Source organism: Pelodiscus sinensis, chromosome W (assembly GCF_052426305.1).
Source record: "Pelodiscus sinensis isolate ZL-2025 chromosome W, ASM5242630v1, whole genome shotgun sequence".
Classification (NCBI taxonomy): domain Eukaryota; kingdom Metazoa; phylum Chordata; order Testudines; family Trionychidae; genus Pelodiscus; species Pelodiscus sinensis.
The window spans coordinates 10,780,378-10,808,149 of NC_143084.1; the positions used below are offsets into that span (position 1 = coordinate 10,780,378).

A 27,772-nucleotide genomic window follows, 5' to 3' on the forward strand; every position below is an offset into this window, starting at 1 on the left:
CCATCTGGTCCTGGTGACTTGTTACTGTTAAGTTTTTCTATTTGTTCCAAAACCTCCTCTAATGACACTTCAATCTGGGACAGTTCCTCAGATTTGTCACTTAAAAAGAATGGCTCAGGTTTGGGAGTCTCCTCAGCTGTGAAGACTGAAGCTAAGAATTCATTTAGCTTCTCTGCTATGACTTTATCATCTTTGAGTGCTTTTTCAGCATTTTGATAGTCCAAGGGCCCCACTAGTTGTTTAGCCAGCTTCCTGCTTCTGATGTACTTAAACATTTTACTATTAGTTTTGGGTAGCTGTTCTTCAAACTCCTTTTTGGATTTGCTTACTATATTTTTACACTTAATTTAGCAAAGTTTATCCTCACTAGGATTTGATTTCCACTTTTTAAAAGATGTCTTTCTCTCTCTCTCTCTCTCTCTCTCTGGTTCTTTTACCTGATCATTAAGCCGTGGTGGCACTTTTTCGGTTCTCTTACTGTGTTTTTTAATTTGGGGTATACATTTAAGTTGGGCCTCTATTATGGTGTCTGAAAAGTGTTCATGCAGCTTGCAGAGATTTTACTTTTGTCACTGTACCTTTTAATTTGTTTAACTAACTTCCTCATTTTTGCGTAGTTCCTCTTTCTGAAATTAAGTGCCACAGTGTTGGGCTGCTGAGGTGTTTTTCCCCAACACAGGGATGTTACATTTGATTATATTATGGTCACTATTTCCAAGCGGTCTAGACTCCTTGAATTCATTGAAATGTTTAGGCAGGGAACAATTTAGATAGTCTGTCAGGTTTTATTTTCCTTGTTTGGGGGTTTGGAAATCTTGTCTGAGCCAGTTTTTTGTAACTAAGGATTACAGCCCAGGAATTCTCCAAGTCTATATCAATCCATGGCTTTTAACACCCAGTCATTTTATTATGCTTGCAAAAGTAGTCTTGTTTTAATAATAAAAGCGTTTTTATTTTTCTTATGCTTAACACGTGTGTGTGTGTGTGTGTGTGTCTCCCCTTTAAACCTACTTGCCTAAATTACCTGGGAGAAGCAGAGCTCTATTGTTCTGTGCGTATTATCTCTGTTTTCCCAACTCCAAGGAAAACGGAGGTTGGGGCAGGGGGGAGAGCGTTACCTCAGGGAGGGGATTCCAAGTGATGTCTTCCCTGGAAAAGGGTTTATTTTATATTTTTAGTTACAACTTGGTGGTGGCAGCAACCAGTCGTCTTTCTTTTTGGGTCTCGGGAAACTTGAGACCGGACAAGTTTGTCTCTGGGAGTTAGACAGGTTCTTACAGAGATTATTCTGCTAGCCAACCCCCATATCTACACTTGAAGTGCCGGGTTGGGGAATTGAGTTGTGACAGTGGCAGATTTGTATATAAATATTTGGCTGTTCTTGAGGATGTTGGTGTACCATCAAAGATTTCATATATTAATTTCTAGCTACCATGACTGATGTATAAATCAATACAACAGAAAATGTAAGGAATTACTAATTTCTGTAAAATGTAACATTTCTTGTAGCTGATCTAAGCAATGGTGCTGTAAAGAAGGCAGCTTCTACGAAAGTAGCAAGAATATGGATAAATGATGTAAAAATGGGAAGTTATTCACCTACCATGGTGAGTATTAAGAATGAATGGCTATAGTAGTTTCTTAAATGAGTCCTACATTTGCTCATGGAATCTTCCTAGGTTTGCATAATCTCACAGCACAGTAGATTCTGAAGGAGAGTTTTCTCTGGCTGCAAGAGTGGTTGATCCAAGCATCACACTGCTTTATCTTCAGAGCAGTTTTCCTATGAATTTGGGTGGGAGTCATTTTAAGGTCTGGTACCTTTCACAAGAACCCATTGTGTGTGCTGAAGGGTGTCCTACCTGACCACAGCTCATGTGCAGTTTTTTCACTTGGCTGTAGAAAATGTCCCCCCTCAATTTCCCTGTCATGCAACCCGATACACCACTCCATAGTTTGAGGCTGCTAATATTTCTTCAGCAAATTGGACCAGCCATCAGTTGTATGACAACGTAAACGGTTTCTTTGCTCATTGATATGCTGGGTGTTTAGTGACTAACTAGCACTAATAACTATTGAATTGGGCACTTAAATCTATTTCAATGAGAACTAGATTAAATGAGTTTGATGCGTGATCTTGGGTATGGCACCTAGAAGCTGTCTAGATCTTTGATATTAAAAAGAGCTATATGATGCTGAAGGGTTTTATCTTTAAGGCATGGAGAACATTTTTCTAATTTAAAAAAATACTGCAGGCATGTGTTGTATAGTAGCCTGGACCACAGGAAAACAATAGGTTTTGTCATCTCTTTGAGTTATATTGGATACCACAGTTGTGGTGAATTACATATGCATACTTTCCAATACTTAAGTCACTTGAATCTTCAACCAATGAAAATCTGCAGCAGATTTCATAGAAATATTTACGTAAAGGCCCTCTCCTTTCCAAATTATTTCACAGGTATACATGCTTAGGTACACTCTTAAATGTAGGTTCACAGATGAACATTTGATGCATGGCATGCTGACTGCAGTAAAATGGAATCATACTCTTTCTAGCACCCCTTTATCTGAATAAGAGTTGTGTCCATGGTTATGTACTGCACACTTACACCCTAAGGTTTTGAATTCATGACAAGGCAAACATCCAAATGTAGTGAACCAATGGGAAGCTAATTGAAATTAAAATAAAACTAATGCTAACTGGAATGTTAAATAAACTTTAAAATTGCATATTGTGGAGTAAAAGCTTTATAAAAGTGTTGGTCTACTTGCTTAGTTGCAGTGCTCCACGCTGCTTTGCAGGTTTTCTTTTTTGGCTCACATGCCCTATACTAGTATGGTTTTAATTCTTTCCATTGGAATGCCACGGTCCTCAAAGTGCATCCCTTCGAAAAGAGTATGGCTGCTGAGCCCTTCCAAAACCTTGTAAATGAAGCTTTTATTATTCTCTGGTTCAGGTAGTACGTTGTTATGGAAACAGAACTAAAATGGGTGTCTGTACTTTAGCTTCTGCTCCACATGCCTGTACGCTTCTGGGCTGTTGAGCATCAGCAATGTATCATTTGACTAATGCAGGTATATTTTTGTTGTAGAAAGTTCCAGAAATAAAAGAAGAGGAGGAACCCGAGGAGGAAGATGAAGAAGAAATGGGTCATGCAGAAACATATGCAGAGTATATGCCAATAAAATGTATGATTGTCTGGTTGCATCCCAAAAACTGAAACTTCTTAAGTGGCTTAATGCCCAAATTCATAACAGAATATGGAGACAGAATAGTAATGCTTTATAATATATAAAAATCTAATAATTTGTTAAAAGGGGACCAGATTTTGCTCTTTGTGGAGAAAATTGCTTACTCTGGCAAGTCAACTTTTGAAAGACGCACTCAATTTTTTGAACTTGCCTTTGGAGAGGGGCCTGATACTTGTTGGTTTAGCTTTCTATCAGTAGTTCATTAACAGTAAGTTTTCAAAATAAAATGATTGGTAAGCCAAAACTTTGACTGGGCAATGATATTTTGAATTTGTATCCATCTGTGCGCATACGAAAAAAACAGTTGTTCCTGACTACTCAGGACTGAACTGTTGTCTTCATATTAAGAAGCTTTGTCTCATTTAGGGATGTTAAAGACTAGTCGACTATCCGATATCATCTTCTCTTCTCCCCCCCCCCCCCCCCCCGCTGCCTCTAGATGAGAGGCAGCAAATGGGGGGGGGTACTTCAAAGTGGCAGCGCCGCACAGCTGTGCAGCGGCTACCCCCTTTAAAATGCCACTTCCGTGTTTCAAAGGGACAGCCGTGGAGCCCGGGGTCAGCTGGGGGTGCTCATCGGCATTTCCCCAGAACCTGGGATCAGGTGGGGACTCCCCAGCTGACACAGGGCTTGTAGCGGCATGCAGCTGGGGACTCTTGTGCATTTCAAAGCAGGCATGGTGTGTGCAGCCTGGAGTCCGCTGGACTTCCCGCTGGTCCGGGCTGTATGCGGAGTTCTGCATTCTTCCTTTGACATGCAAGAGCCCTAACAAGAGGAATGCGGAAGTGCCTATCGACTAGTTGATGAACCACATTTTAACATCCTTAGTCTCATTAGCCAAAGAAACCATTTCAGTCACTATCCTAGAACTAAGCACTGGCCAGGCAAGTGTTTATATGTATATTATTTTAAAGGGATGGTCAAATTTGGTCCTAAATTTTATTTAACAGTTTTTATAGAACAAAAGATTAGTAGAAATAGGTCTACCATTTTTCTTCAGGAATAAAATGTCTTAATTATTCTGCAGATTAATAATATAAACTTTGCAACACTAAGAATATGAAAGTGACTTAGACTGGATATTGAAATAGCAGTTATGTGACTGGAACAGTGATAAGTACATTAAATTGCTAAAAATTAAATATTAACCTTTGGTGTTCCTAATGTAGCTTAAAAATTGTTTACAGCATGATTTTAAGCAGTGTTTGACAGGGACTATATCTGTATGCAGTAAGAACCATGGGATTCAAAGGCAAACCCTCACTAAATGTCCATACTTTTAAGGGCAGAAGTTACCAATAAGATCATCTCAGCAGAACTCCAGCATAACACAGGCAATAGAATTTCACCCAGTGTTGTATCTTGAAAATTGATGGTTCTTTTGCATATCCGTCCAAAAAATGTTTTGCTCTTCACTGTCTCTTCATCTTAGTTACCTTTGTTTCCACAGTAGGATGTGGCATGGCACCAATTTCCTCCCCTGCTCTTACCCAAAAAAGTAAACTTTATCCTTTTCAGCAGCACTGTAGAAGCCTACTGAGGCTTTTCTTGGTTTTTATTTTTGCTTTCACTGCTGATTTCAATTGAAGAGTTCACTTGTTGGAATAAAGACTTAACAGCTGCGCCCATTATGCTCCATGCACTGGAAAGAGATAATACATTTTTTGAACACTTAATGTAAAATTGCACTCATCAGCAAGATAATGTGCTTAGATGTAATGGATTCTCTGAACACAGGGAATGTAAGATGGTAAATCTTGATCATTCTATTATTGCAGCTCAAAATGAGTGTAAAACAATCTTAGTTTGAGCAATTCAGTACGTTTTAAAAAGAACAGAACAGAAACAGGTTTTCAAATGCCCTTAAGCTCCAATATTGATCACATTGCTGTACTCTTATCTACTCTATTTGTAACTAAATGGTACAATACTTTGAGGGCACAGTCTGTGACCTGCAAAGCTTTTTGGATTTTTTTTTTCTCCTGATAGCCCTCATATGCCAGCATGCATTTAAGTTCTCATGATGTTATAAAAAAAATCTTGTATTCTTTGGAGCATGTCTTGGGAAGCACCTTTTTTTTTTTAAATGTAACTTTGGTTTTTGTGGAATAGACACACCACAGACCTATAGGTAATGTGTGCTAATCACTGACTAAACTGAGCTGCTCTTGATCTGACTTCTATTCCCATGCTCTGTGCTATGAGGGCACAGTTTGACCACCTAGCCAATATAGCAATGTATAAACAAAGAATGGTTGAGGAAAGCTTTTTGTGTGTTCTCAGTATGAAAATGGCAGTGATGTTATCAGAGCAGAGTTAAGTCGTTTTGAGGACTTTTCTGTGAGGGAAGGCAGAACTCAAAAGCCAATATTTCTAACTTAAAGGGGATTTTGACACAGCAGAAGTAGATCTTCATGGATGCCTCTTTTTCTTAGAGACCCCATTTCACATATTAAGAGCAGTAGCTGGATTCAAAAAGAGCAAAGGAATTTAGAGTTGTCCTACTGTTGAACCTTGATTAGGCAATTTTGGCAATTTTACTGTCTTGGAAGTTTATTCTCAGGGTTTATCTGCTTCTGAAATAACTAACAATAATGAAAGTGTTCTGAACTGTTTAGAACTGCTGTTTTTCTCCCCCCCCCCCCCCCCCCCATTAGTGAAAATTGGCCTACGGCATCCTGATCCCGTAGTAGAAACCAGTTCATTATCCAGTGTAACCCCTCCTGAAGTATGGTATCAGACATCAATATCTGAAGAAAGTATCGATAATGGCTGGCTGTCGGCATTGCAACTGGAAGCAATTACTTATGCAGCCCAGGTAGGCTGCACTATAATTTTAAATCCTTTATTTTTGTAATGCAAAGGTCCACTGCAGGATTAAACTTTCCTTTTCAGGATCAGCTTGTGTGAAAGTGTGTTTGGGGAGGGAGGTGTGTGGGCTCTTCTGTCTCTGTCAAAATAGATGTGATGGTACACTTTTGAAAACTTAAAATGTGTGGGTTTTCCCCCCCCCCCCCCCCCCCATAGCAACATGAAACATTCCTGCCTAATGGAGACAGAGCTGGATTCTTGATAGGTGATGGTGCTGGTGTAGGAAAAGGAAGGACCATAGCTGGAATAATCTATGAAAATTACTTGTTGGGAAGAAAAAGGGCTGTATGGTAGGTTAACTATTTGTGATAGTATTTAAAGTTTTTAAGCTTTTTTTTGGACAAGTCTTGAATTGTGGTGCATTTGTAAATGACAGCAAAAGACCAATTTTGTATGTTTCTTTTGTTTTGTATCCAGGTTTAGTGTGTCAAATGATCTGAAATATGATGCGGAAAGAGACTTGAGGGACATTGGAGCAAAAAATATTTTGGTTCATTCATTAAACAAGGTGTGGAAACTTTACTATGTATAGTTGAGGCAAAATTTATGCATGTTTGAGATGTGCATGTTACTGTCTAAAGTCATTGTTTTATGTTGAAACAAACAAGATTAATGGTGATCATTCAACCTATTGAATATTAACAATGAAAGGGAAAGAATGCAAGCCAAATATCTACCTTTAAAGGGGGAACAGAAGGCCTAGGGAATTCTAGACTAGTCAGCCTAACTTAAATACCTGGAAAGATACTGGAACAAATGATCAGTTTTGTGAAGACCTGAGGGATATGGTTAAAAGGGATAGCTGACAGGATTTGTCCAGAACAGATCATACCCAAACAACCTAACTTCCTTTTTAGATAAGTTTACCAGCCTAGTGGATGGTGGGGAACAGTAGATGTGATATAGCTTGATGTTAATAAGGGTTTTGGCGGTCCTAACATGACATTCTCATAAGTAAACTGGGGAAATTACTATAGCACAGGGCTACTCAACATGCGGCCCGTTCGCATATGGCCCACGGTGCAGTTTGAGTTCACACAGGGCTTGTGGGGCCACAGGGCAAGGTCTCTGCCCCAGTGTACCTTGAGCCACATCCTGGGCCGCTCGCCTGCCTTGTCACTGTGGCCTCCAGGGACAGCGCCTCCCCACGAGCGGAGCCGTGCTGGCTTTTGCCACAGGGCGCTGCACTGAGCCGGGCGGCAGGAGGCGGCGGCGAAGCCAGGCAGCGAGGGACAGGGTGAGAGAGGTCTGTGCTGGGGCTGGATCGGGGTCCTGGGGTCCATTCGGGCTGGGTCCCTCCCCGCCCAGTGTAGGGGAGGGGAAGGGAAGGGGAGCATGGTGTCAGGCTCGGCTGGGCCGAGGACCTGGTATCCATTTTATTCAGGGTGTACCCCAGGGAGAGCCATGTGGTGGTAGGAGCCTGCTCCGTTGTGCCCCCCTGCCCTCTCCCAGGCTGCTGTGCTCTGCTTCACTGTTACTACGGAGTAGACCCATGTCCCCTGGTAATCCCTCGGGCTGCCCTGAGTTCTGTGAGTCCCTTCCAAAAATCAGTTGAGGCAGCCACCTTGAACTCTTGTTTTTGCAGGTTGGAGCACTCTGCCTTGGAAACTTTTTCTGAGTAAAATCACTCCCAAGAAATGCACAAAAGGCCCTAAGCACCCCCCAAAAGGGTTAGAAGGCGGGACAGCCCCTCCTCTCCATGTTTTGGGCACTGATGACTCATTTCTGATACCCCAAGTTCAGGTCATGGATTTCTGCTCCTGCGCTTCTCCTGTGTCCCAGGGTGCCCCAACCCAACCCTTGAATTCTATCCGGCAGCTGGTTGGTTTGAGTTAAACCCTTTCTTTCTTTCTTTCTACTCCCGCCCCCAGCATTTATTAGTTGTGGTTCTCATGCTGCCACCAGAATTTATCACTTGCCTTACGCGGCTGAACCCACAGCGCACAGTCAACCTGTAGAACTCCTTGCCAGAGGATGTGGTGAAAGCTAGGACTTTAACAGGGTTCAAAAAAAAGAGCTAGCTAGATTCATGGGGGTTAGGTCCATCATTGGCTATTAGCCAAGATGGGCAGGAATGGTGTCCCTAGTCTCTGTTTGTCTGCAGATGGATGACAGGAGAGGGATCAGGTGGTGATTACCTGTTGTGTTTCCTTCCCTCTGGGGCATCTGGCATTGGCCACTGTTAACAAACAGGATACTGTGCTAGATGGACCTTTGGTCTGACCCGATATGGCCGTTCTTATGTTAACCTGAAGCTTCAAGCTAAACACCCAAAACACTAGTATACAATTTCTTTTTAATAGGAAGCATTTAAAAATGGCAATAAAGAAGAGATGCTTGTTGGATGAACCACAGGGTTTTCAACCCTGTTTGGGAGATGGAATTCGCTTGTGCAGAGAGAAATGGAAAACCAATGTGTTGTCTTTGTCAAAAAAGACTATCGCTGTGTTAAAACAAACCTGCAATGGTACCATGAATCTTGTCACTCTCGGTTCACCTGACAGCAATTTAAGAAAAACTAAGATTCCTTCCTTGCTGGAAGGTTTCTGTACTCAACAAGATATGTTCCATTCGCAAGTTAAAGACAGCGATGCCGTTACAGAAGCCTCCTTCAAAATGGCTTGGCACATAACTAAATCAAGAAGACCTTTTTCTGAAGATTAATTGATGAAGTAGTGCTTCTTGGTCTGCAGCGAATCACTTTTTGCAGAATTTAAAAACAGAGGATATAGTTAAATATCAAAACTGCAAGTGTCTGATTCAACTGTAATAAGACAAATTGAAAGCATTTCAGGAGATCTGTTTTCTAAATTGCTAAAAGACATTGAAAGCACTGAGTATTTCAGTCTGGATTCATCCGTTGTCACTGATCATTCAGACATATCTCTGCTCATAATCTGGAAGAAAAAAAAAAAAAGTTGAAGAAATGCTTACTCTGCTACCTTTGACAGGTCAAACTAGGGGAGAGGATGTTTGTTCTGCACTGATGGCATTTTTTGAAGGACCAGGAAAATGCATTGATTTGAAGAAGCTTACTTCGGTGGTAACTGACGGTGCTCCCTCCATGGTTGGAAAAGGGGCTAATTTCTTTGCTGAAGAAAAATCTACAGTTTCCAGATTTCTTTTTATACCATTGCATTCTGCACCAAGAACAGTTGTACAGCAAACTGAAGAGAGGATTTCTCAAGAGCACAATGGATAGTGTCACAAAAATCGTCAACTTCATTGTTGCAAATGCCTTGAAACATAAACAATTTCGAGCTTTAGTTGAGGAGTACCAAACACAGTATGGTGACTTGGCAATGCTTGCAGAAGTTAGATGGCTGACATCGAGGCAAAGCGTTATATCGGTTTATGGATCTACTGCCTGCTGTATGAGTGTTTTTGGAGGCAAAGGATCGCCAGGATTTACTGTCATGTTTAGACAAAGAGAAAGTCCTGCTAAACGTGGCTTGTCGCACTGATATGACACACCACTTAAATGCACGCAATCTTAAACTTCAAGGCAAAGAAAAAAACCTGCCTTCTCTGATGTGGGATGTTTCTGCATTTGAAACAAAACTGGCCCTTTTTGCAGATCAGCTTCGTGAGAGACTTAACTCACTTTCCCATCCTCAAAGATGAACATGCATCTTTTTTGCCTGTGGCTTTTTTTTTAAACAGACTCTCAGAGCTGAAAACCGAATTTCTTCTCATTTTCTAGATGTCAAATCCCTGAAGACCGTTCTTGAATTTACTGAAAATCCATTTTCAGTTGAGGTGAAGGCAGTCTCACCTTCTGCAGTGAGATTTGGTGTTGAGAGGGCCACATTTGAAGAAGAGATAATAGAACTGCAAAACAATAGTATTCTAAAAGCTAGGCATAAGGAAGAGGACACAGGTCATCCAAAATGTTTCAATGTACAGGAAGAGATGTACCATGCATTACTGAAATGTGCCAAAAAAGTGCTTACTTGCTTTGGGTCTACATATGTCTGTTAAAATTCATTCTCCTCCATGGGAATCAAGTCAAAACTGCGCACCTCTCTTACTGACAGACATCTGACTGTCTCTGTGCTGCTACAAGGGAATACAAGCCTGATGTGAAACAGCTGGTGAAAAGTTTGCAGACACAATCTTCACATTGTACTTATATTTCAGTAAATATTGTATTGGCAGTTTTTGTGTTAAAATTGTGAAGCCAAAACAAAAAAGTAGTCCGTGTAATGATCTTCTGTTGAGATGTGTTTTAGTAGTTACATTCCTGGACTGTCATTGCTCATTCAAAGTGCTGTCATATGGGTGGAAATTGGGTAAATATTGTATTAATGTCAGCAGAACTGACTTAAATGGAGCCTGTGTGTTGTGTAGTCTTGCCTTAATCTTTGTATTCATGCCTGTCAGTGTGAAAGAAGCTACTTGCATATATTTGCATGTCCATGCAACCACACTTAAGTCATGGCCCTCGGCATGTGCTGAGAGTATCATTGTGGCCCTGGGGCTTCCAAAGTTGAGTAGTCCTGCTGTAGAATATTAAGATGATTCACTTACAGTAGCCATTGTTAATGAATTTGACTTGTTGACTAAATGCTCTATTCCACTTAAGAAAAATTCTGAGCAACTTCTGACTCGGATGACACATCTTGTCTTTACACTGTAGGAAACCCCTAAATTGGGGGCCTAAACTGCAAAATCTGCAGCCAGAGAAGATTTACCTTCCTTGATGCACTCAGAGCGCCACCATACTGTCCTCTTAACCATATTCCTAGATGCAAAATGGACCTAATCCTATAAATAGAAATCACTAGTGACTTGGATATGAAGGAAATGCAGAACCAATGCTTCAGTCAATGTCACTACTTGAGTGTGTGGGATGTTTCTTAGATGCCAAAAGACCTGTGCCGGGGTGCAGTGTCAGAAGTCCCCTTGGGATTGTCCCCTGGTGTGCTGATCATGCCAGTGAAACCTGCCGCCTTGCTCTCTGGGGCTCCCCATGACCCTGTCTTGCTGGGCTAGATGCTCTGGTTTCCCCCGGACAAGGCATAAAGTTGGGGTAACCACTTCTCTGAAGAGCAATGCAGGTACTGAACCTCTTCAGCCCTGGGAGAATGCACTTCTAGGACACAGCACCCAGGAAACCAACCCTCAAATGGGGCCCAAAACCCCTAAATCCATCTTTCTTTTGGGGGGGGGGGAATTTTACAGAGAGAGCTCATGAGGATGTTCACCCTCTTTATTAATGAAAGAGGCAAATGACCATTCCCCCCCCCCCCCCCCGCTAACAATTATTTACACTGGGCCTGATAGAAAATAAGTGTGTTTTAGTAAGTACAAACAGTAAGATTTAAGTGGTTGCAAGTGAAAACAGACAGATCTAAGGTAAGTTACTAAATTTAAAATGAAAAGAAAACACATAGGTTGTTCAAATTCACTAAGGGTGCATCTACACAGCAGGGTTTAACTTGAACTAAGCTGCACAAATTGAGCTACGTCAATTGCACAGCTTATTTTGAAATTGGGAGCGTCTACACAGCCCTTAATTTGAAATAGAGCTCTCTTCCTCCCTCTTCCCTTACTACTCATAAAATGAGGGTTACAGGAGTCTGAGTAAGAAGTCCTCTAGTTTGATAGTATTTTGAAATAACTGCCTGCTGTGTAGATGTAACCTAAGAAACTTATGGTAAACAGATTCTTACCCCAAAGAGCTGTTATTTCTGGCATAGTCTTCAAGTCAGAGTGAAACTCTTACTCTGACTTGAGTCTCCAGCCCTCTTTGTATCCTTGTGGAGTGTACCAGGCCAACAAAAGACAAAGGGCTGATAGATTGCCATTGCTTAAGTGGTCTTTCTCCTTGGGGCAGGAAGCTTTTGTTCTTCGAGTGATGTCCCTGTGGGTGCTCCACTATTGTTGTCAGGCTTGTCCCAGCGCCACGGATTAGAGACTTTTACAGCAGTGTCCAGTCAGGCTGCACGTGCCTGAGAGGCATGTCGTGTTCCCGCCTTTGAAGTTGGCGCGCGCAGTCTGACTCCTCTCAGTTCCTTCTAAATCGCCCTCGGCTGCGGATGGAGCTCCAACCTCTCTTCTCCTTGTCACTTCTGTGACAGAAAAGAAAGAAAATTAGATATTGTGGACTAACCTGTTCCTGTTTAGTTTTTTCTTTGTTTAAAGAGTTGCTAGATTTAAAAAAAAACAAAACACAAAACTCTTCAGCTTCTGTATATAGACAGACAGTTTACTGTCATGGCTAATTACAAACCAAAAATTAAAAAAGGAGCTTTTACTCATAAAGAGCTACAGCAGTGAAGTCCACCACCTCACGGAATGTTGGGTTCCAGCTTCAAAAAATGTGAGCAATGCTGGGAGTTTATGCCAACCTCTGATGGCCACAGCGAATGCATACTCTGCCTGGGGGAGACACATGTTTCACAAAAATGTGTTGTCGTAGTCTGACAGCGAGAGCTCACAAGGATAGAGAGCTCAGAATACGCATGCTGTCCATTGATAAAGCCCTAGACCCCCATAAGGGCTCGGATGTGACCTCGGGAACCTCTCAAGCCCCTCGCTGCAAAAAGCGTGTTCCAGAACAAAGCCCTCACCAGCCTGCTCCCTCCTGTCACGGATTAGTAAGGGGGATGAACCAGGAACCTCAGGCATTCAAAAAGTCCAAGCCCCCTCACTAACAGGCTCAAAAACTCACTCTAAACAGCCTGTGAAGGTGGCTCCCTAGCCATTTAAAAGGGCACCCACTAAGGGCCTATAATCAACAAAGGTGCCACTGGCACCCTGCAAGCCCCGGTGCAGCTTTCGCCTCAGGCACAGAGAAAAGACCAGGCCAACACCCCCCCCCCCCCACCCCCCACCCCCCCCCACCCCCGGTGCAGGCTGACCCCAGATCTCCCAGGGTTCCAACGGCACCGATGCCTCTGCTGGTGCGCACTGCACGACAGCATGAAGTCGCTGACGTTCCCCCAACATTCAGCAAAACACATGCTCTATTAGTAATTGCAAGAACCAGGCCCCTGAGCAAGTCCTCCACATGACCTTGCTTGTACCGCTGCCCTGCCCCCCCCCCCCCCCCGCTCAGAAGAGGCTCTCTGTCCCCACCACACTCATACTTTATCGCAACTCTGTGCCTACCAGGGTGTCCTCACAACACTCATCCCCAGAGAGAGCACATGCATGATACGGGGTACACAGGCTGCGACACTATCGTACCTCTTGTGGCACCCCAACTGTCATACTATCCTCAGCTTCCTAGCTGCTGGTTCCCCTATCATTATTGGGTACCACAACACTGCTCCACTGCCCCTCCCACACCAGCACACACTTTGGCCCATCATGCTCTCCCACAGAGGGCATGGACCGGGAGGAGAAGAGCAGACTGAGGATGATCCAACAAGCAGCCATGCCACCAAGTAACTCATCTTCTGCACCTGATGAAGCAGTTATTCCGGATGATCTGTCACCTAGTGATGTCCTAAAACAATTTCAAGATTTATTCAAAAAGGTGGCCGGCAGTCAGGAGGTTGTGATATCAGAAGTGCAGGAAAAGCAGCATAAGCTTATCAAGAACCTCCAGCCCTCTACAAAATCCCAAGTTGCGCTGCCTCTAGACAAGGCAATACTTGAAGCAGCAGACAAAGTATGGCAAACGCTAGCCACAGGCGCCCGCCCCCCCCCCCCCCCCCCCCCCAACAAAAGAGTAGACAGAAAATATTTGTTCTATCAAAAGGCATGGACTTTTTATTCTTACACCCTCAAACCAATTCATTAGTGGTCAATGCTGCGAATCCAAGGTCTACAAATCCTCAAGACAAGGCAAAGACTGCAAATGCCTGAACTTATTTGGGAGGAAAATGTACTCCTCAACCCTTCAACTTGGCATAGCTAACTACACAGCCCTACTTGCTAATCACAACTTTGACAGTTATTCAAAACTAACAGAGCTCATGCAACACCACCCAGATAAGAGACCTATCCTCAAAGCTGTGATTAAAGAGGGGTATACTGTATCTCATACAGCCCTGCAGATGGCCCTCGACACTGCGGCAAGAGCTATGGCAACATCCATAGTAATGAGACGCTCATCCTGGCTTCAAGCAGCTGGATTTCCTAAGGACCTCTAGGCTAAAGTAGAAGACCTACCATTCGATAAGGACAAACTGTTTGCAGCAAAGACCGATGAAGCTTTGTATTCTAGCAAAGACTCATGCACCACCTTGTGCACATTGGAGATGTACACTCTTCCCTACTGAAGGAAGTGCTATAATCCCTGCTAAAGACACAGGGACACAACCTTTGGCAGGCAGCAGCAGCAGTGGCCATTTGACCAAAGTTGCTTCCAACCACAAAACCAACAGAGAAGAGCCCCAAACACACGCTCTTCTATGGCTCAGGTCTCTAGGCAGCAGGTTTGAGAATTTGGTTGAGGGTCTGCCTGACATCCCCTCCGCACCAGTGCCAGCCAAGTCCAACATCTTCCACCATCGCTTGTGCCCTTTTTACAACCAATGGGCAGCAATCACCACAGATTGGTGGGTTTTAGAAATAATCAGCTGTGGGTACTCTTACCCTTTCATATCATTCCTCCAACCTCCCCACCCTCTCCCTCCCTTTTCAGGGACCCATTTCACGAAACACTGCTCCACCAAGAAGTCCAACACCACCTCAACATAGGAGCTGTAGAACAGGTCCCGAAACAATACCGAGGGAGAGGATTTTACTCAAATTACTTGCTTACCAAAAAAACCGGGGTTGGAGGCATATGTTAGACCTCTGTCAGTTTAATAGATACTTTCGTAAGCAGCGTTTCAAAATGGTTGGACTCACCATGATTATTCCCTCACTGGACAGAGGGCATGGGTTTGCTGCCCTCAACCTCCAAAATGCATACTTCCATATCACAATGCATCCCGTGCACAGACATTTTTACACTTTACAGTAGCATCAGACCATTTTTAATAGTGTCCTTCCGTTTGGACTCTCCTCTGCCCCCAGAGTCTTCTCCAAGACCCTGGCAGTTGCAGTGGCACATCTGACAAAAAGGCATCACAATCTTCCCCTATTTGGACGATTGCCTCATTGAAGGTACCTCTCAGCATACCACAAGTGACATGATCAGATTCACAAGGCCTTCCTTCAGTCTCTAGGGTTCACTATTCATGAACAAAAATCCACTCTAGGGACTGTGTGGGGCATAGAGTTTATAGGGGCTCACATAGATTCTACGAGAGCATGCGCCTATCTCCCCAATCAATGTTTCGACACTATAAAAAACCTGATCGCAATCATGACCACCAGCCCAACTGTTCCCATTCTAACCTGTGTCAAACTCATGGGGCATATGGCAGTTACCATATATGTCGTCCCACTTGCCAGACTACAATTTCAATGTTTCCAACACTGGATTGTCAGTCTATACACCAACCAGATGCCTTGTCCACAGGCACATTTCTCCTCCTCAGAAAGTACTTGCCTCTTTACAATGGTGGACCCAGGCACAGAACCTCTGTGGTGGGGTACCCTTCCACTGAGATCAGCCATCCAAACAAATCACTATGGATCCATCACTTCTGGGGTCGAGTACCGGCTTCCAGCAACAATACGTGCAAGGGAAGTGGTCCAACGAGTCCAGGCTCCACATGAAGCTGCGAGAGGTTCACAACGCCGGCAAACACTTCCTCCCACACATTCAGGGATCCTCAGTGTGTATCCTCACTGATGATATGACCACGATGTTCTACATCAACCGCCAAGGGGGCGCCAGATCCCCTTCCCTATGCGCAGAGGCGATTCGTCTCTGGAATTGGGGTATCCACCACAACATAACCATCATGGCGGTATACCTACCTGGGGACAAGAGTACCATGGCTGATACCCTCAGCCACCACTTTGTCACAGACCATAAATGGGAACTGCACAGTCAGGTCACCCACAATCTATCCCAATGCTGGGGTTGACCGCAGATAAACCTCTTTGCAACCAGTCAAATTCCAAATGCTCATTCTCGAATAGTGCTGGGGGCATAGGGCACAACTCCTTGGGAGACGCAATGCTCTTCCCATGGAATACTCACCTGCTGTATGCCTTTCCTCCTATCTCTCTGATCCCCAGAGCTCTCCAGAAGGTAGACCAGGTCTGCGTAATTCTAATAGCCCCAGCTTAACCTCGGCAGACATGGTTTCTATGTTATCAACTGTCTCGTCGACCTCCCTGCCCACTTCCACCCCGCCCGGACCACCTCTCCCCCGAGCAAGGGCATGATCCTTCATCCCCAGCCTCAAATGCTGCACCTGATGGCATGGTACCTATCTGGTTCTCAGGAGTTGAGCAGCAATGTTCACAAGTAGTAAAAACTGTACTACTACATATCAGAAGACAAACTACATGTAATACCTGTATAAATGGCAACAATTTAAGGCATGGTGCACCCAGAAGGGAGTTGACCATCCATGGCTCCACTCCATTTCGTCCCGGAATACATCATGCACCTGAAACAACAAAATTTATCACTTCGCGTTCACCTGTCCACGGTCACGGCCTTTCATCCTCCAATAGAGGGGTTCTCCATATTTGCGCGCTTCATCTCTAAGAGGTTTTGGAAGGGCCTGCAGAACCTTCATCCGCCACATAGACCCATACCTCCTACATGGGATTTAAAACTGGTTCTACACTTGCTCACAAAACCACCCTTCGAACCAATGGCAACTTCATCACTTACTTTCCTCACCATGAAAACGGTGTTCCTGCTGGCAGTCACATCTGCAAGGAGGGTTAGTGAACTCACGGCTATCATGTCTTCACCTCCATATGCGACCTTTCACAAACAAAGTTATTCTGTGACCCCCACCACCCCCACCCCCCTCCCCCTCCCCCTCCTTCTTACCCTGTGTTTGTTCTGAATTTCATATCCATGAACCCATAGTCCTTCCCGCTTTCTACCTGAAACTGCATTGATCCAGGGATGAAGCCATGTTGCACACTCTAGATATGAGAAGGGCTGCTGCCATCTACTTGGTTGAAAAGGCTGCATCCTGTCTACCACAGTGTCTCCCTATATCTCTAGAGTCTAGCTGAAAGGCCCAAGGGAAAACCACTTTCTTCCTAGCTCATATCAAAACTGATAACATCCTGTATTACTACCTGCTACTCACTCCAGAACAAAGCAATACTGATGACTCCCAGAGCTCATTCCACCAGAGCGATGGCAACAGGGGAGTGTCGCTCCATGAAATATGTCAAGCAGCCACAGGGTCGTCTAACCATATGTTCGTGAAGCACTATGCAATTCCACCATGTTCGACAAAGGACACTGCAATAGTTACTGCAGTCCTCTCCACAGCCCGCAACAACTAGCTGAAGCCCACCTACCAAATAACCGGGCACTGATACACAGTCACCAACAGGGGACATCACTCGAAGAAAGGTTACTCACCCTGTGCAATAACGCTGGTTCTTTGAGATGTGTATTCCCGTGGGTGCTCTACCTGCCCTCCTCCATTTTTCTTCAGGCATTAACAACTTGCTAGGAGGGCATCAAAGAAGAAACTGAGAGGAGTTGGGCAGGGGGCGGTAACTTCAAACGCGGGAACAACACGCTCCTTTCGTGCATGCGCAGCCTGACTGGACACTGCTGTAAAAGTCTCCAATCCGCGGTGCTGGGACGAGTCTGACACCAACAGTGGAGCACCCACGGGGACACGCATTTTGGAGAACCATCGTTACTGCAGAGTGAGTAACCTCTCTTTACATCCCTCCCCCTTCTATAGAAAAATATCAGGGCCAAAATGGAATTTCAGTGCCAGGAGGTATGGTCACATGTTTTCCTAGGACCAACTGCTGCTTAGACAAGGTTGTTTACAAGTCATTAAGGCTTGGGGGGGGTGCACCAGTAATGGCTCTCATTAGCATATTTAAAACTATTAACAGTCTTAAAATATTTCTAACTTTACAAGAACAATACAGGCACCAAAATAGGATATACAGATCCAGCAGATTCATTTTCTGTGTCTGTCTGTCTGGGGGGGGGACGAGTACTCTTCCTGTGGGACGAGAGAGAGATTGTAATCACATCACTCTGGCATCCCTCAGCCACCCTGCGCAGTACTCTGGCAGGCAGCTGGAGCCAGGCGGCCTCCCCCTTCGCTGGGGGGCTGCATGGCCTTTGCCCCTTGCCCGGGGGTGGGAGGAGGGAGTCAAGAGCTAAGCTTGCCTACCCCCAGAAGAGGGGGCGGTTGGCAAGCGTAGTGAGCAGGGGGCACCGTCTCCTAGTAGTAATAAAATTGATAGGTTACATGAGGGATTTTGTTGAAAGCATCTCAGAGTTATGCATATTTATATTCTTAAGCCAGGTTTCATAAAACCTGGCCCAGAGGGGGGGGAGAATGGGGACTTTTTTTGGGGGGGGCGGTAAACTTACTAAAATGTAACTTTCTTTTCTCTTGCAGTTCAAATATGGAAAAATTTCTTCAAAACATAATGGGAGTGTAAAGAGAGGTGTCATTTTTGCCACATATTCTTCTCTTATTGGTGAAAGTCAGTCTGGTGGTAAATACAAAACCAGATTAAAGCAGCTTCTCCACTGGTGTGGTGATGACTTCGATGGAGTTGTATCCTTTCATTTCTTAGTAAACAATAGAAATGATTGACCCATAATATAAAACACCCCCTTTTGATGCAAGATAATCATGTACATTTTATACGGTTATATTTTTGAAAGGATGTTTTTCATTAGTTTGAAACCATACAATGTTTTCAAAATGCTTTATTTGAAACATGTAGCACACTGTATGTGTGACCAACTAGTAGCTTGATTGTGGTGGTGTAAATCAGGGATTGGAATATAGTCATCAGAAACCTTTGCTCTTGTTTACATTTGTATGTAACTTCACCCCAGTTCTTAGACTTTTTCCTGTAAAATCTTTGTAAAAAATTCTTAGTCTTCAAGAAAATTTTCCTAAAATACCTGAAGACATTATGCTAATTATGTGTAGTTGAATAGCTTAAAATTGAATGTTTGGACATGGATTTTTTTTTAATTAAATTGTTTGACTGAACTCTGTAGAATATTTATTGGTTATGCTTTCATGAGCTGTCAGTTTTTAGATTTCAGTGCAAAAAAATCAAACACTCTCTTCTGAAGACCCTGTGCTATATTGACTATGGCAGGGGTGGGCAAAAGGGTCTCCACGGGCCTTAATTGGCCTGGAGGCAGGGGAGCGTGCGAAGCCGCCTCCCACCCTGCCAGGAGAACTGTGGTGCTTTGAAGCACCGCGCAGTGCTCGCAGGGCGGGGTGGGGGGGGAGAGGAGAGAGGGGAGAGGGGGGGAGGAGGCTTCACGTGCTTCCCAGGCCAATCGGCCTGGGGCAGAGGAGCTGCGTGAAGCTTCCTTTGCCCTGCCCCGGCCCTGTGAGGAGCCTGTGGCACTTCAAAGTGCCACGTGCTCCTTGCAGTGCGTGAGGAAGATTCCCGTGCTCCCCCGCCCCCAGGCTCTCATTGGCCTGGGGGTGAGAGAATGTGCCAAGCCCCTTCCAGGGCATGGGTGCCTAGTGGGAAGGGGGGACAAAGGGGTTCCCCTACCCCCAGACCAATCACGGTCTGGGGGTGGGGTAGCCCCTTCCCTTCCCATTTATGCCCTGCCCCTTCCGGGGTGGCCCTTGGGCAAAAATTATTGCTCACCCCGGACTATGGAATGGCATGCTTACTCCTTAATTAACGTTCAGATAGTATTTGATGAATGTCACAAAGCTAAGAATCTGTGTCCTGTTGGTTCTTCAAAACCAACAAAGACAGGCTTAGCTGTGTTGGAGCTTCAGAATAAACTTCCGAAGGCTAGAGTTGTTTATGCTAGTGCCACAGGTAAGTACTACTTAATACAGATGCCTATAGAAAAGCTGGCTTGTCTTATTGGCATTGGTACAGCCTGTGCTCTTCTTTTCAGGTGCATCTGAGCCACGAAATATGGCATATATGAACCGTCTGGGAATATGGGGTGAAGGAACCCCATTTAGGGAATTCAGTGACTTTATTCAGGCTGTTGAAAGAAGGTAATGTCTTAAAGAATTATAGCAAGAGCAGCTATAGTCGTGGCTGCAGTATGGTTTCCATTTTTTTTCATTTCAACCCTGATTTCAGTCATGGATAGTTCTCCTGAAACTCTTCCAGGCTTGTTCTGTCTCTTAAACCTTTCTATTTAGCAAAACATGAAGTAAATGGAGCTGAGGTAGGGAGATGGTTCATTTAAAAACATGAAAATTAAACTTTCTAAAGCATGTCTACATCTGAAAAAAGGTTGGTGTAGAATGATTTTAAATTAAAGAAGTGCAATTGGGTGTTCTGGTAAAATCTGTGGTTGATTTAATTGATACAGGTGAAAAATAAATGTTCACACCTGGTACAAGAATAGATTTAGCTACAAAGTAAAAAGTGTACTGAAGGGGCAAATGGTTTCTGGAGGTATGATGTAGAGTTTATAAGGTCAGCAGAAGTCCCACTGCTTGAGGCTTTTCTAGTGGTCCTTGGCCAGAGTGTTCTAGATGATGAAATTTATGCTGTTCCTCATTTATTGATAACTTTTTTGAAGAAAATGGGCACTTCAATCTACAGACCCCCCCCCCCCCCCCCCCCCCCAAAAAAAAAGGAAGCGCCATACAAAACCAATGCAAATACAGGCAGTCCCCGGGTTACGTACAAGATAGGGACTGTAGGTTTGTTCTTAAGTTGAATCTGTATGTAAGTCGGAACTGGCTCCAGATTCAGTCGCTGCTGCTGAAACTGACCAGGGGCTGACTACAGGAAGCCCGAGGCAGAGTTGCTCTGCCCCCAGCTTCCTGGAATCAGCCACTGATCAGTTTCAACAGCGGCTGAATCTGGAGCCTGGGACAGAACAGCTGGGGCACTGCCGGGTAGGTTCCCACAGGACCAACCCGGCAGCACCCCAGCTGCTCTACCCCAGGCGTCCACAACAAAAGCTTGGTCTGCTGGGGGGGGGGGGCGCACTAGCTGCGCCCCCCCCCCCCCCCCAGCAGACCAGGGAGACCCGGAGCAAAGCCTTGGAGGCGGCGGGGTCCCGCGCCTCCAAGGCTTTGCTCCGGGTGTCCCTGGTCTGCTTGGGGTGTCCCTGGTCTGCTGGGAGGGGTCCCCAGCAGACCAGGGACACCTGGAGCAAAGCCTTGGAGGTGCGGGACCCCGCCGCCTCTGCGGCTTTGCTCCGGGTGTCCCTGGTCTGCTGGGCACCCCCCCAGCAGACCAGGGACACCCGGCGCAGGTTTTCTCGCTCCAGAGGACGCGGTGGCGGGACCACTGCACGTCTGGGTGGTCCCGCTGCCCGCGAGTTCCGGGGTGAGAAAAGCCCCGTTCGTAAGTGCGGATCCGACATAAGTCGGATCCGCGTAACTCGGGGACTGCCTGTATAACATTCTCTAACCATTTAATTCCCTGTCACGTGATTATCGTATTTGAGAAAAATGTTCGAAACAGTTTTTTAATCTTAGGTCCTCTTGTGTAACATCTTGTATTGTGCATGGTAGACTCATGTGAAAAGTACAAAATAGGCTATACTAGTGCAACATTATTTGAGTGTGCAACAAAAGTGTGATACTGAAAATATATATGGGCCCAAATTTTCAGCTAAATTAACTTCATATTTGATTCTTAGCCCTTGTCTGTACTAAGGCTGTGCTGATGGTTGGAAAGGATTTATGAAAGCTGGCTGCTTAAGAGCCAAATTTGGCTCTTGTGCCAGTAAAAATCAGTGAAGGAATAGAAAATGTACTCTTAACACACTCTGGAGAAATGTATATTAAAAAAATCTCAGATACTATAGCTTTGGCATGAAACTAGTTACAGTATAAAAATGGAAAAAAATTACAAGATAACTACCCATGTATGTGTTACGTCATTCAAAAGGTAGACTGAGAATTATCTACATGATCATGTTACAGTGCCTATTCACAAGAGGGCAGAGTTATAGTTGTGTGTACAACCTGATTTCTAATATTTCCTGATCTGTGTTTAATCCTACAACTCTAGTGTTCTTGCACATTGGTTGCATTGGAATAAATATTTACTTTTCATAGTGCACTTGAATATGCCATTTACTTCTAACCCATGCAATAATTTGTGGGGTGTTTGTTTTTTTCCCCCCAGAGGTGTGGGTGCCATGGAAATAGTTGCTATGGATATGAAACTGAGAGGAATGTACATAGCAAGACAGTTAAGCTTTTCAGGTGTGACCTTCAAAATTGATGAAGTTCTACTTTCACAGAACTACATTAAAATGTATAATAAATCTGTGAAACTGGTAAGAAATTAAATTTTTAATCATTCATAATAGTTTGAACTGGTAGATGCTGGAAAGTTAATGAATGGAGATTGTTTGCTGTCAGACTGGGCATAGCATCTTGATTATACAGCTGGGGTTGACAACCTATGGCTTGCGAGCTAAGTATGGCTCACTAGGGAGCCAGATATGGCTCTTCTGGAGCCCCAACTCAGCCCGCCCCCCCCCCCCCGCCCCGCCCAAGCTCCACCTGCAGCAGGGAGCCTGTGCTGGCGCTACAGCCTTATTTGCGCCCCCCCCCCCCCCCCCCAATTGGAATGCTAGTGCCAGCTTCCTGCGGGGGGAGCCCTGAAACTCCCTGCCGGATTCGGTGTGCAGGGAACAAGCAGAACCAGAAATGGCTCCCCATGCTGCCCTCCCCTGCTGCCTCTGATAGGCGGCGGGGGGGACTGGTGCTTAAGCCAGTTCTCCTCCTCCTCTTTCTCCCCCCTCCCCCAACCGCTTCTGATACAGAGGTGGCAGATACTCGACTCAGCTACCTGCTTACATCCCTAATCCTGATTATAGAACAGCTGCTTTTTCATAGTTTGTCCCTAGTTTCTGGCAGGCAGTTTTTGTTTACAGAACAGTATCCAATTAGCTCGCTCATGAAATACTGTGTTACGTGCTTATTTGGTGTTGGATCTCCTGTCAGAAGGCCATTGATTATTGTGTACTCTCTTGTCCACAATTGCTTTTCAATTCTAGTAATGTTGTAAAAGATTTCATATGTTGCTTTCTTTGGCTGTTAGTACAGATAATCTATCTAATGATGGTAGACTTTGAAAGGTGTGATATGTAAAACTTCTGATTTCTTTATCAGTGGGTGAATGCCAGAGAGAAATTTCAACAAGCAGCTGATCTTATTGATGCAGAGCAACGCATGAAAAAGTCCATGTGGGGTCAGTTTTGGTCAGCCCACCAGAGATTTTTCAAGTACCTTTGCATAGCATCCAAAGTCAAAAGGGTGGTACAGCTAGCTCGAGAAGAGATCAAGAATGGGAAAGTAAGTGGTTTAAATCTGGTTGGTTGTCGTTCAAAATGTTTCGGAAACCTCTCTGAGCGTTGTACCATACAGATTAGTACTAGGAACAAAGCCATTTGTAGAATTACTGTGTTTTTGAAGGTGTGCGGTGGCGTGTTGCTGAGGTATTGGCTGCAAATCCTTCTTGTTTGTCTCACAAGAAGTAAAAAATCATGTGTGTGTTAGCATTTCATGGCTTGTGTGTGTTTGTTTCTCTACAGTGTGTTGTTATTGGACTACAGTCCACAGGAGAAGCAAGAACATTAGAAGCCTTAGAGGAGGGTGGTGGAGAATTGAATGACTTTGTTTCCACAGCAAAGTAAGTCTTACATTAACAAAAAGGAATCAGTGCATCTGAATGAATTTTAGTGCCAAAGAATGGGGAAAAACTTAAGTCACTATGTAACCTTTTTCTCTCTTCTCCTCTCCCCCCCCCCCCCCCCCCCCAAACTACAGTAAACTTCTGATAATCCGGCACCTTTAGGACTATCAGAAGGGGGGGCTATGAGGGGTCTGGGGTGGGGTGGGGGGGGATGCTACTCCAGACCCCCTCATAGCCCCCCCCTTCCGATAGTCCGGCTCTTGTGGTAACCCTTGGCGCTGCGAGACCAACCTGTCAGCACCCCAGCTGCTCCTGGGGACGCCTGGGGCAGAGCAGCTGGGGTGCTGCCAGGTTGGTCCCGCAGCGCCGCTCCTCGGCGCTACTGGACCAACCTGGCAGCACCCTAGCTGCTCTGCCCCAGGTGTCCCCAAGTCAGCCGCTGCTGATACTGATTAGCGGCTGACTCCAGCAAGCCAGAGGCAGAGCTGCTCTGCCCTGGCTTCCTGGAGTCAGCCCTGGGCAGTTTCAGCAGCAGCTGAATCGGGACGCCTGGGACAGAGCAGCTGGGGCGCTGCTGGATTGGTCTGGTAGCGCCAAACCTCAGCGCTGCGGGGACCAACCCGGCAGCCCCCCAGCTGCTCTGTCCCAGGTGTACCCAAGTCAGCTGCTGCTGAAACTGACCAGCAGCTGATTCCAGGAAGCTGGGGCAGAGCAGCTCTGCCTCTGGCTTGCTGGAGTCAGTGGCTGGTCAATTTCAGCAGCGGCTGAATCGGGGACAGCTGGGGTGCTGCCGGGTTGGCCCCACAGCTCCGAGGGGCAGCGCTACAGGACCTACCCGGCAGCACTCCAGCTGCTCTGCCCCCGGCTTCCCCGATTCAGCTGCTGGTCAGTTTTAGCAGCGGCTGAATCGGGGAAGCTGGGGGCAGAGCAGCTCCAATTGTCCGGCTGCCCGGAGCACTTCCGGTTTCTTGATGGTGCCGGACCATCAGGAGTGCTGGACCATCAGATGCCGGACTATCAGAGTTTTACTGTAATAGAGGAGAATTGGGCTGAGGAACATTCATTCTTAATTTTTCCTTACACAGGGGAGTTTTGCAGTCTCTCATTGAGAAGCACTTCCCAGCTCCTGACAGGAAGAAGCTTTTTAGTTTGCTGGGAATAGATCTGACTGCTCAAAGTAATAATACTTCACCTAGGGACAGTCCTTGTAAGGAGAACAAAATAAAGAAACGTAAAGGTAAAATGCAAGCTATTCATTTTATGTATTATTTGAGATAGTGGGAGCACTTGAATTGCACAGATTGTCTTGTAGAATGACCTTTTCATGGGTAAAAATGAGGAGTCCTGTAGCACCTTAAAGATTAACCCTTTGGGCACAAGCTTTCATAGGTAAAAACCGCTTCATCAGAGGCATCCAACAAAGTGTTTTTTCATAATGAAAGCTTATGCCCAAAGGGTTAGTCTTTAAGGTGACACAGGACTCAGCCTATCTGCAAAAATGATAACGCCGCTACCCCCTCAGACTTTTCATGAGTGGCAGCTAGAAATGATTAGGACAGCTTATGGAATCTGGTTATTGAAAGAACAAATCTTGTACCTCCTATCTGTTTAATAGTATAGCTATAGAGGGAGGTTGCAACTTTTGAGATTCACCAAAACTTAAAGATCTAAACTTTGTTAAATTCATGTACTTTGAGTTGCAATGCACACAAAAGCCCCATTTCAGTACTGAGGCTCCATTTTTTTCCCCTAGTCACTGCAGAGGTATGAAGATAAGTTGTGAAAAATAGACTAGGTATTTCTAAAAAACATGTTCTTATTTTGGGGGTGAATAGGTGAGGAAATAACTAGAGAAACCAAGAAAGCTCGTAAAACAAGTGGCCTTGCTGGGAGCAGTTCCAGTGAGAGTGAAAGTGAGTCTGGTGCCTCAGACAATGAAGGAAGTGACAATGACAGCTCCAAGTTCTTGAGTTCTGGAGGAGATGACGACGACGACTTCAACCCATTCAGAGATGAATCTAGTGAGGATGATGAAGATGGTAAGATAACATGGCTGCTCTTCATTAAGTAATTAGCTGTATTTCTGAATGTTATGTGTCGATATTTAAAGCACTTCAGTATGAGACAAAATGGAGGGTATTTGTTATAAATGTGTAATCTGAAAAAGTTGGTTCTTCTATTGACCCTGAAATTAAAGTTCTACAACTGTCGTCATGCTTGGTGATTTACATATGACAGCTGTACTTGGCACATCTTTTAAAAAAAAAAAAATTAAACTGCTTTTATGACCTAGAATTTGTTATTGAATGAGTAGTTGACTAGATGATTAGCCCATATGCCTGGGCCAGTGCTGGGGGCGGAGCTGGCTCTGCAGTGCCTCCCCCTCCCTGCCCCTGGGCACTGCTGTCTCAGACAGAGGCTGCTAGGAGTGGGGCTGGAGCTTACTGGCTGCTGGCCCCACCCTTATGGGCTATTGATTAGTTGACTAACTGCTAAGAATTCATGCAGTTCTATTCTGTTACCCGCTATCTAACATGGCTAATGGGGAAGTGACTTGTTTTGATTGTTTACTTAATGTTTACTTTAACTTTAGATCCCTGGTTAATTAGAAAAGACCATAAGAAAAATAAAGACAAGAAAAGGAAGAAAAGTATAGACCCAGATTCCATTCAGAGTGCCTTATTAGCTTCTGGTCTTGGATCCAAACGACCTAGCAGTTTTTCTTCCTCTGTTACCACTGTTTCTAGTACCAATACATCAGGTATGAATGAGTTTTAGAGCTGTCTTTTGAGTTTCTTTACTTTATTCCAGAAATTGCAAAGTGTTTTAAAAAAAGCTTAATTTCTTAAATTGGTTTTTGTCTTAACTTTCAGCAAACAGTAATACTAAGAGCAGCTTTGTAACAAGTCAGGATGCTGTTGAAAGAGCCCAGCAGATGAAAAAAGAATTGCTTGATAAACTGGAAAAACTAGCAGAAGACCTTCCTCCTAATACATTGGATGAGCTTATAGATGCACTTGGTGGTCCTGAGAATGTGGCTGAGGTAGGTCCAGAGCTATACCACAATAGTCTCCCCCCCCCCCCCCCCAGCTGTGCTGTGGGAGAGGGGTTTGGCCCTGGGGCAGGCGCCTGCGGGGGTTGGCCGTGCTGCAACAGGGGAGGTTGGCCGGGCCGCACCACTTGAGGGGGGGGGGGGGGTTTGGCCCCGGGGCAGGCACATGCGGGGTTTCCCCATGCCACTGGGGGGGGGGGGGGGAGAGGAGGAGTCGGGCCCGGAGGAGGCACGTGCTGGCTTCCCTCTTGGGGGGGGGGGGGGCAGATGCAGGGGACTCTCTGCTGCCACTGGCTCCCCGATCCCCAGACCCCTGTCCCCAGCTACAGAACTCTGTCGCCACTCTCTGGTCCCCACTCCCCGAACCCTGTCCCCACTTGGCATCCTGTCCTCTGCTGCAGAACCCTGTCCTCTGCCCCCCCAGCACTCTGTTCCCTCTCCCCTGCCCCCAGCCGCAGAACTCTGTCCCCACAAAATGTATAATTATAAATGCTTCATTTTAGATGTAAATGGCATGAATAATAAATGGTCTTCACCGAGAAGTCTGAAGGAATGCCTAACATAGTGAATGCTAGTGGGAAGGGGGGAGGTTTAGAAGGTAAAATAAAAAACAAGTTAAAAATCACCTAGAAAAGTTAGATGCCTGCAAGTCACCAGGGCCTGATGAAATGCATCCTGGAATACTCAAGGAGCTGATAGAGGAGGTATCTGAGCCTCTAGCTATCATCTTTGAAAAATCATGGGAGACAGGAGAGATTCCAGAAGACTGGAAAAGGGCAAATCTAGTGCCCATCTATAAAAAGGGGAATAAGAACAACCCAGGAAACTACAGACCAGTCAGTTTAACGTCTGTGCCAGGGAAGATAATGGAGCAAGTAATTAAGGAAATCATCTGTAAAGGCAAGGTGATAGGTAACAGCCAGCATGGATTTGTAAAGAACAAATCATGTC

At 45.0% G+C, this 27,772-nt stretch overlaps 1 protein-coding gene across 4 annotated transcripts in view; it reads left to right on the top strand.

Moving 5' to 3' along the window:
* Nucleotides 1-27,772, top strand: part of LOC102449197 (protein strawberry notch homolog 1-like) — a 93,946-nt gene that overhangs the window by 25,932 nt on the left and 40,242 nt on the right. For all 4 annotated transcript variants that reach the window (XM_075914761.2, XM_075914759.2, XM_075914758.2 and 1 more), the window contains 15 exons: nt 1,510-1,607; nt 3,096-3,192; nt 5,913-6,073; nt 6,283-6,416; nt 6,544-6,634; nt 18,552-18,713; nt 19,827-19,962; nt 20,045-20,150; nt 22,252-22,405; nt 23,247-23,429; nt 23,669-23,766; nt 24,855-25,006; nt 25,605-25,808; nt 26,363-26,530; nt 26,643-26,812. In XM_075914761.2, the coding sequence (XP_075770876.2) occupies nt 1,510-1,607; nt 3,096-3,192; nt 5,913-6,073; nt 6,283-6,416; nt 6,544-6,634; nt 18,552-18,713; nt 19,827-19,962; nt 20,045-20,150; nt 22,252-22,405; nt 23,247-23,429; nt 23,669-23,766; nt 24,855-25,006; nt 25,605-25,808; nt 26,363-26,530; nt 26,643-26,812 (2,114 nt within the window). The remainder of the gene's footprint in view (nt 1-1,509; nt 1,608-3,095; nt 3,193-5,912; nt 6,074-6,282; nt 6,417-6,543; nt 6,635-18,551; nt 18,714-19,826; nt 19,963-20,044; nt 20,151-22,251; nt 22,406-23,246; nt 23,430-23,668; nt 23,767-24,854; nt 25,007-25,604; nt 25,809-26,362; nt 26,531-26,642; nt 26,813-27,772) is intronic.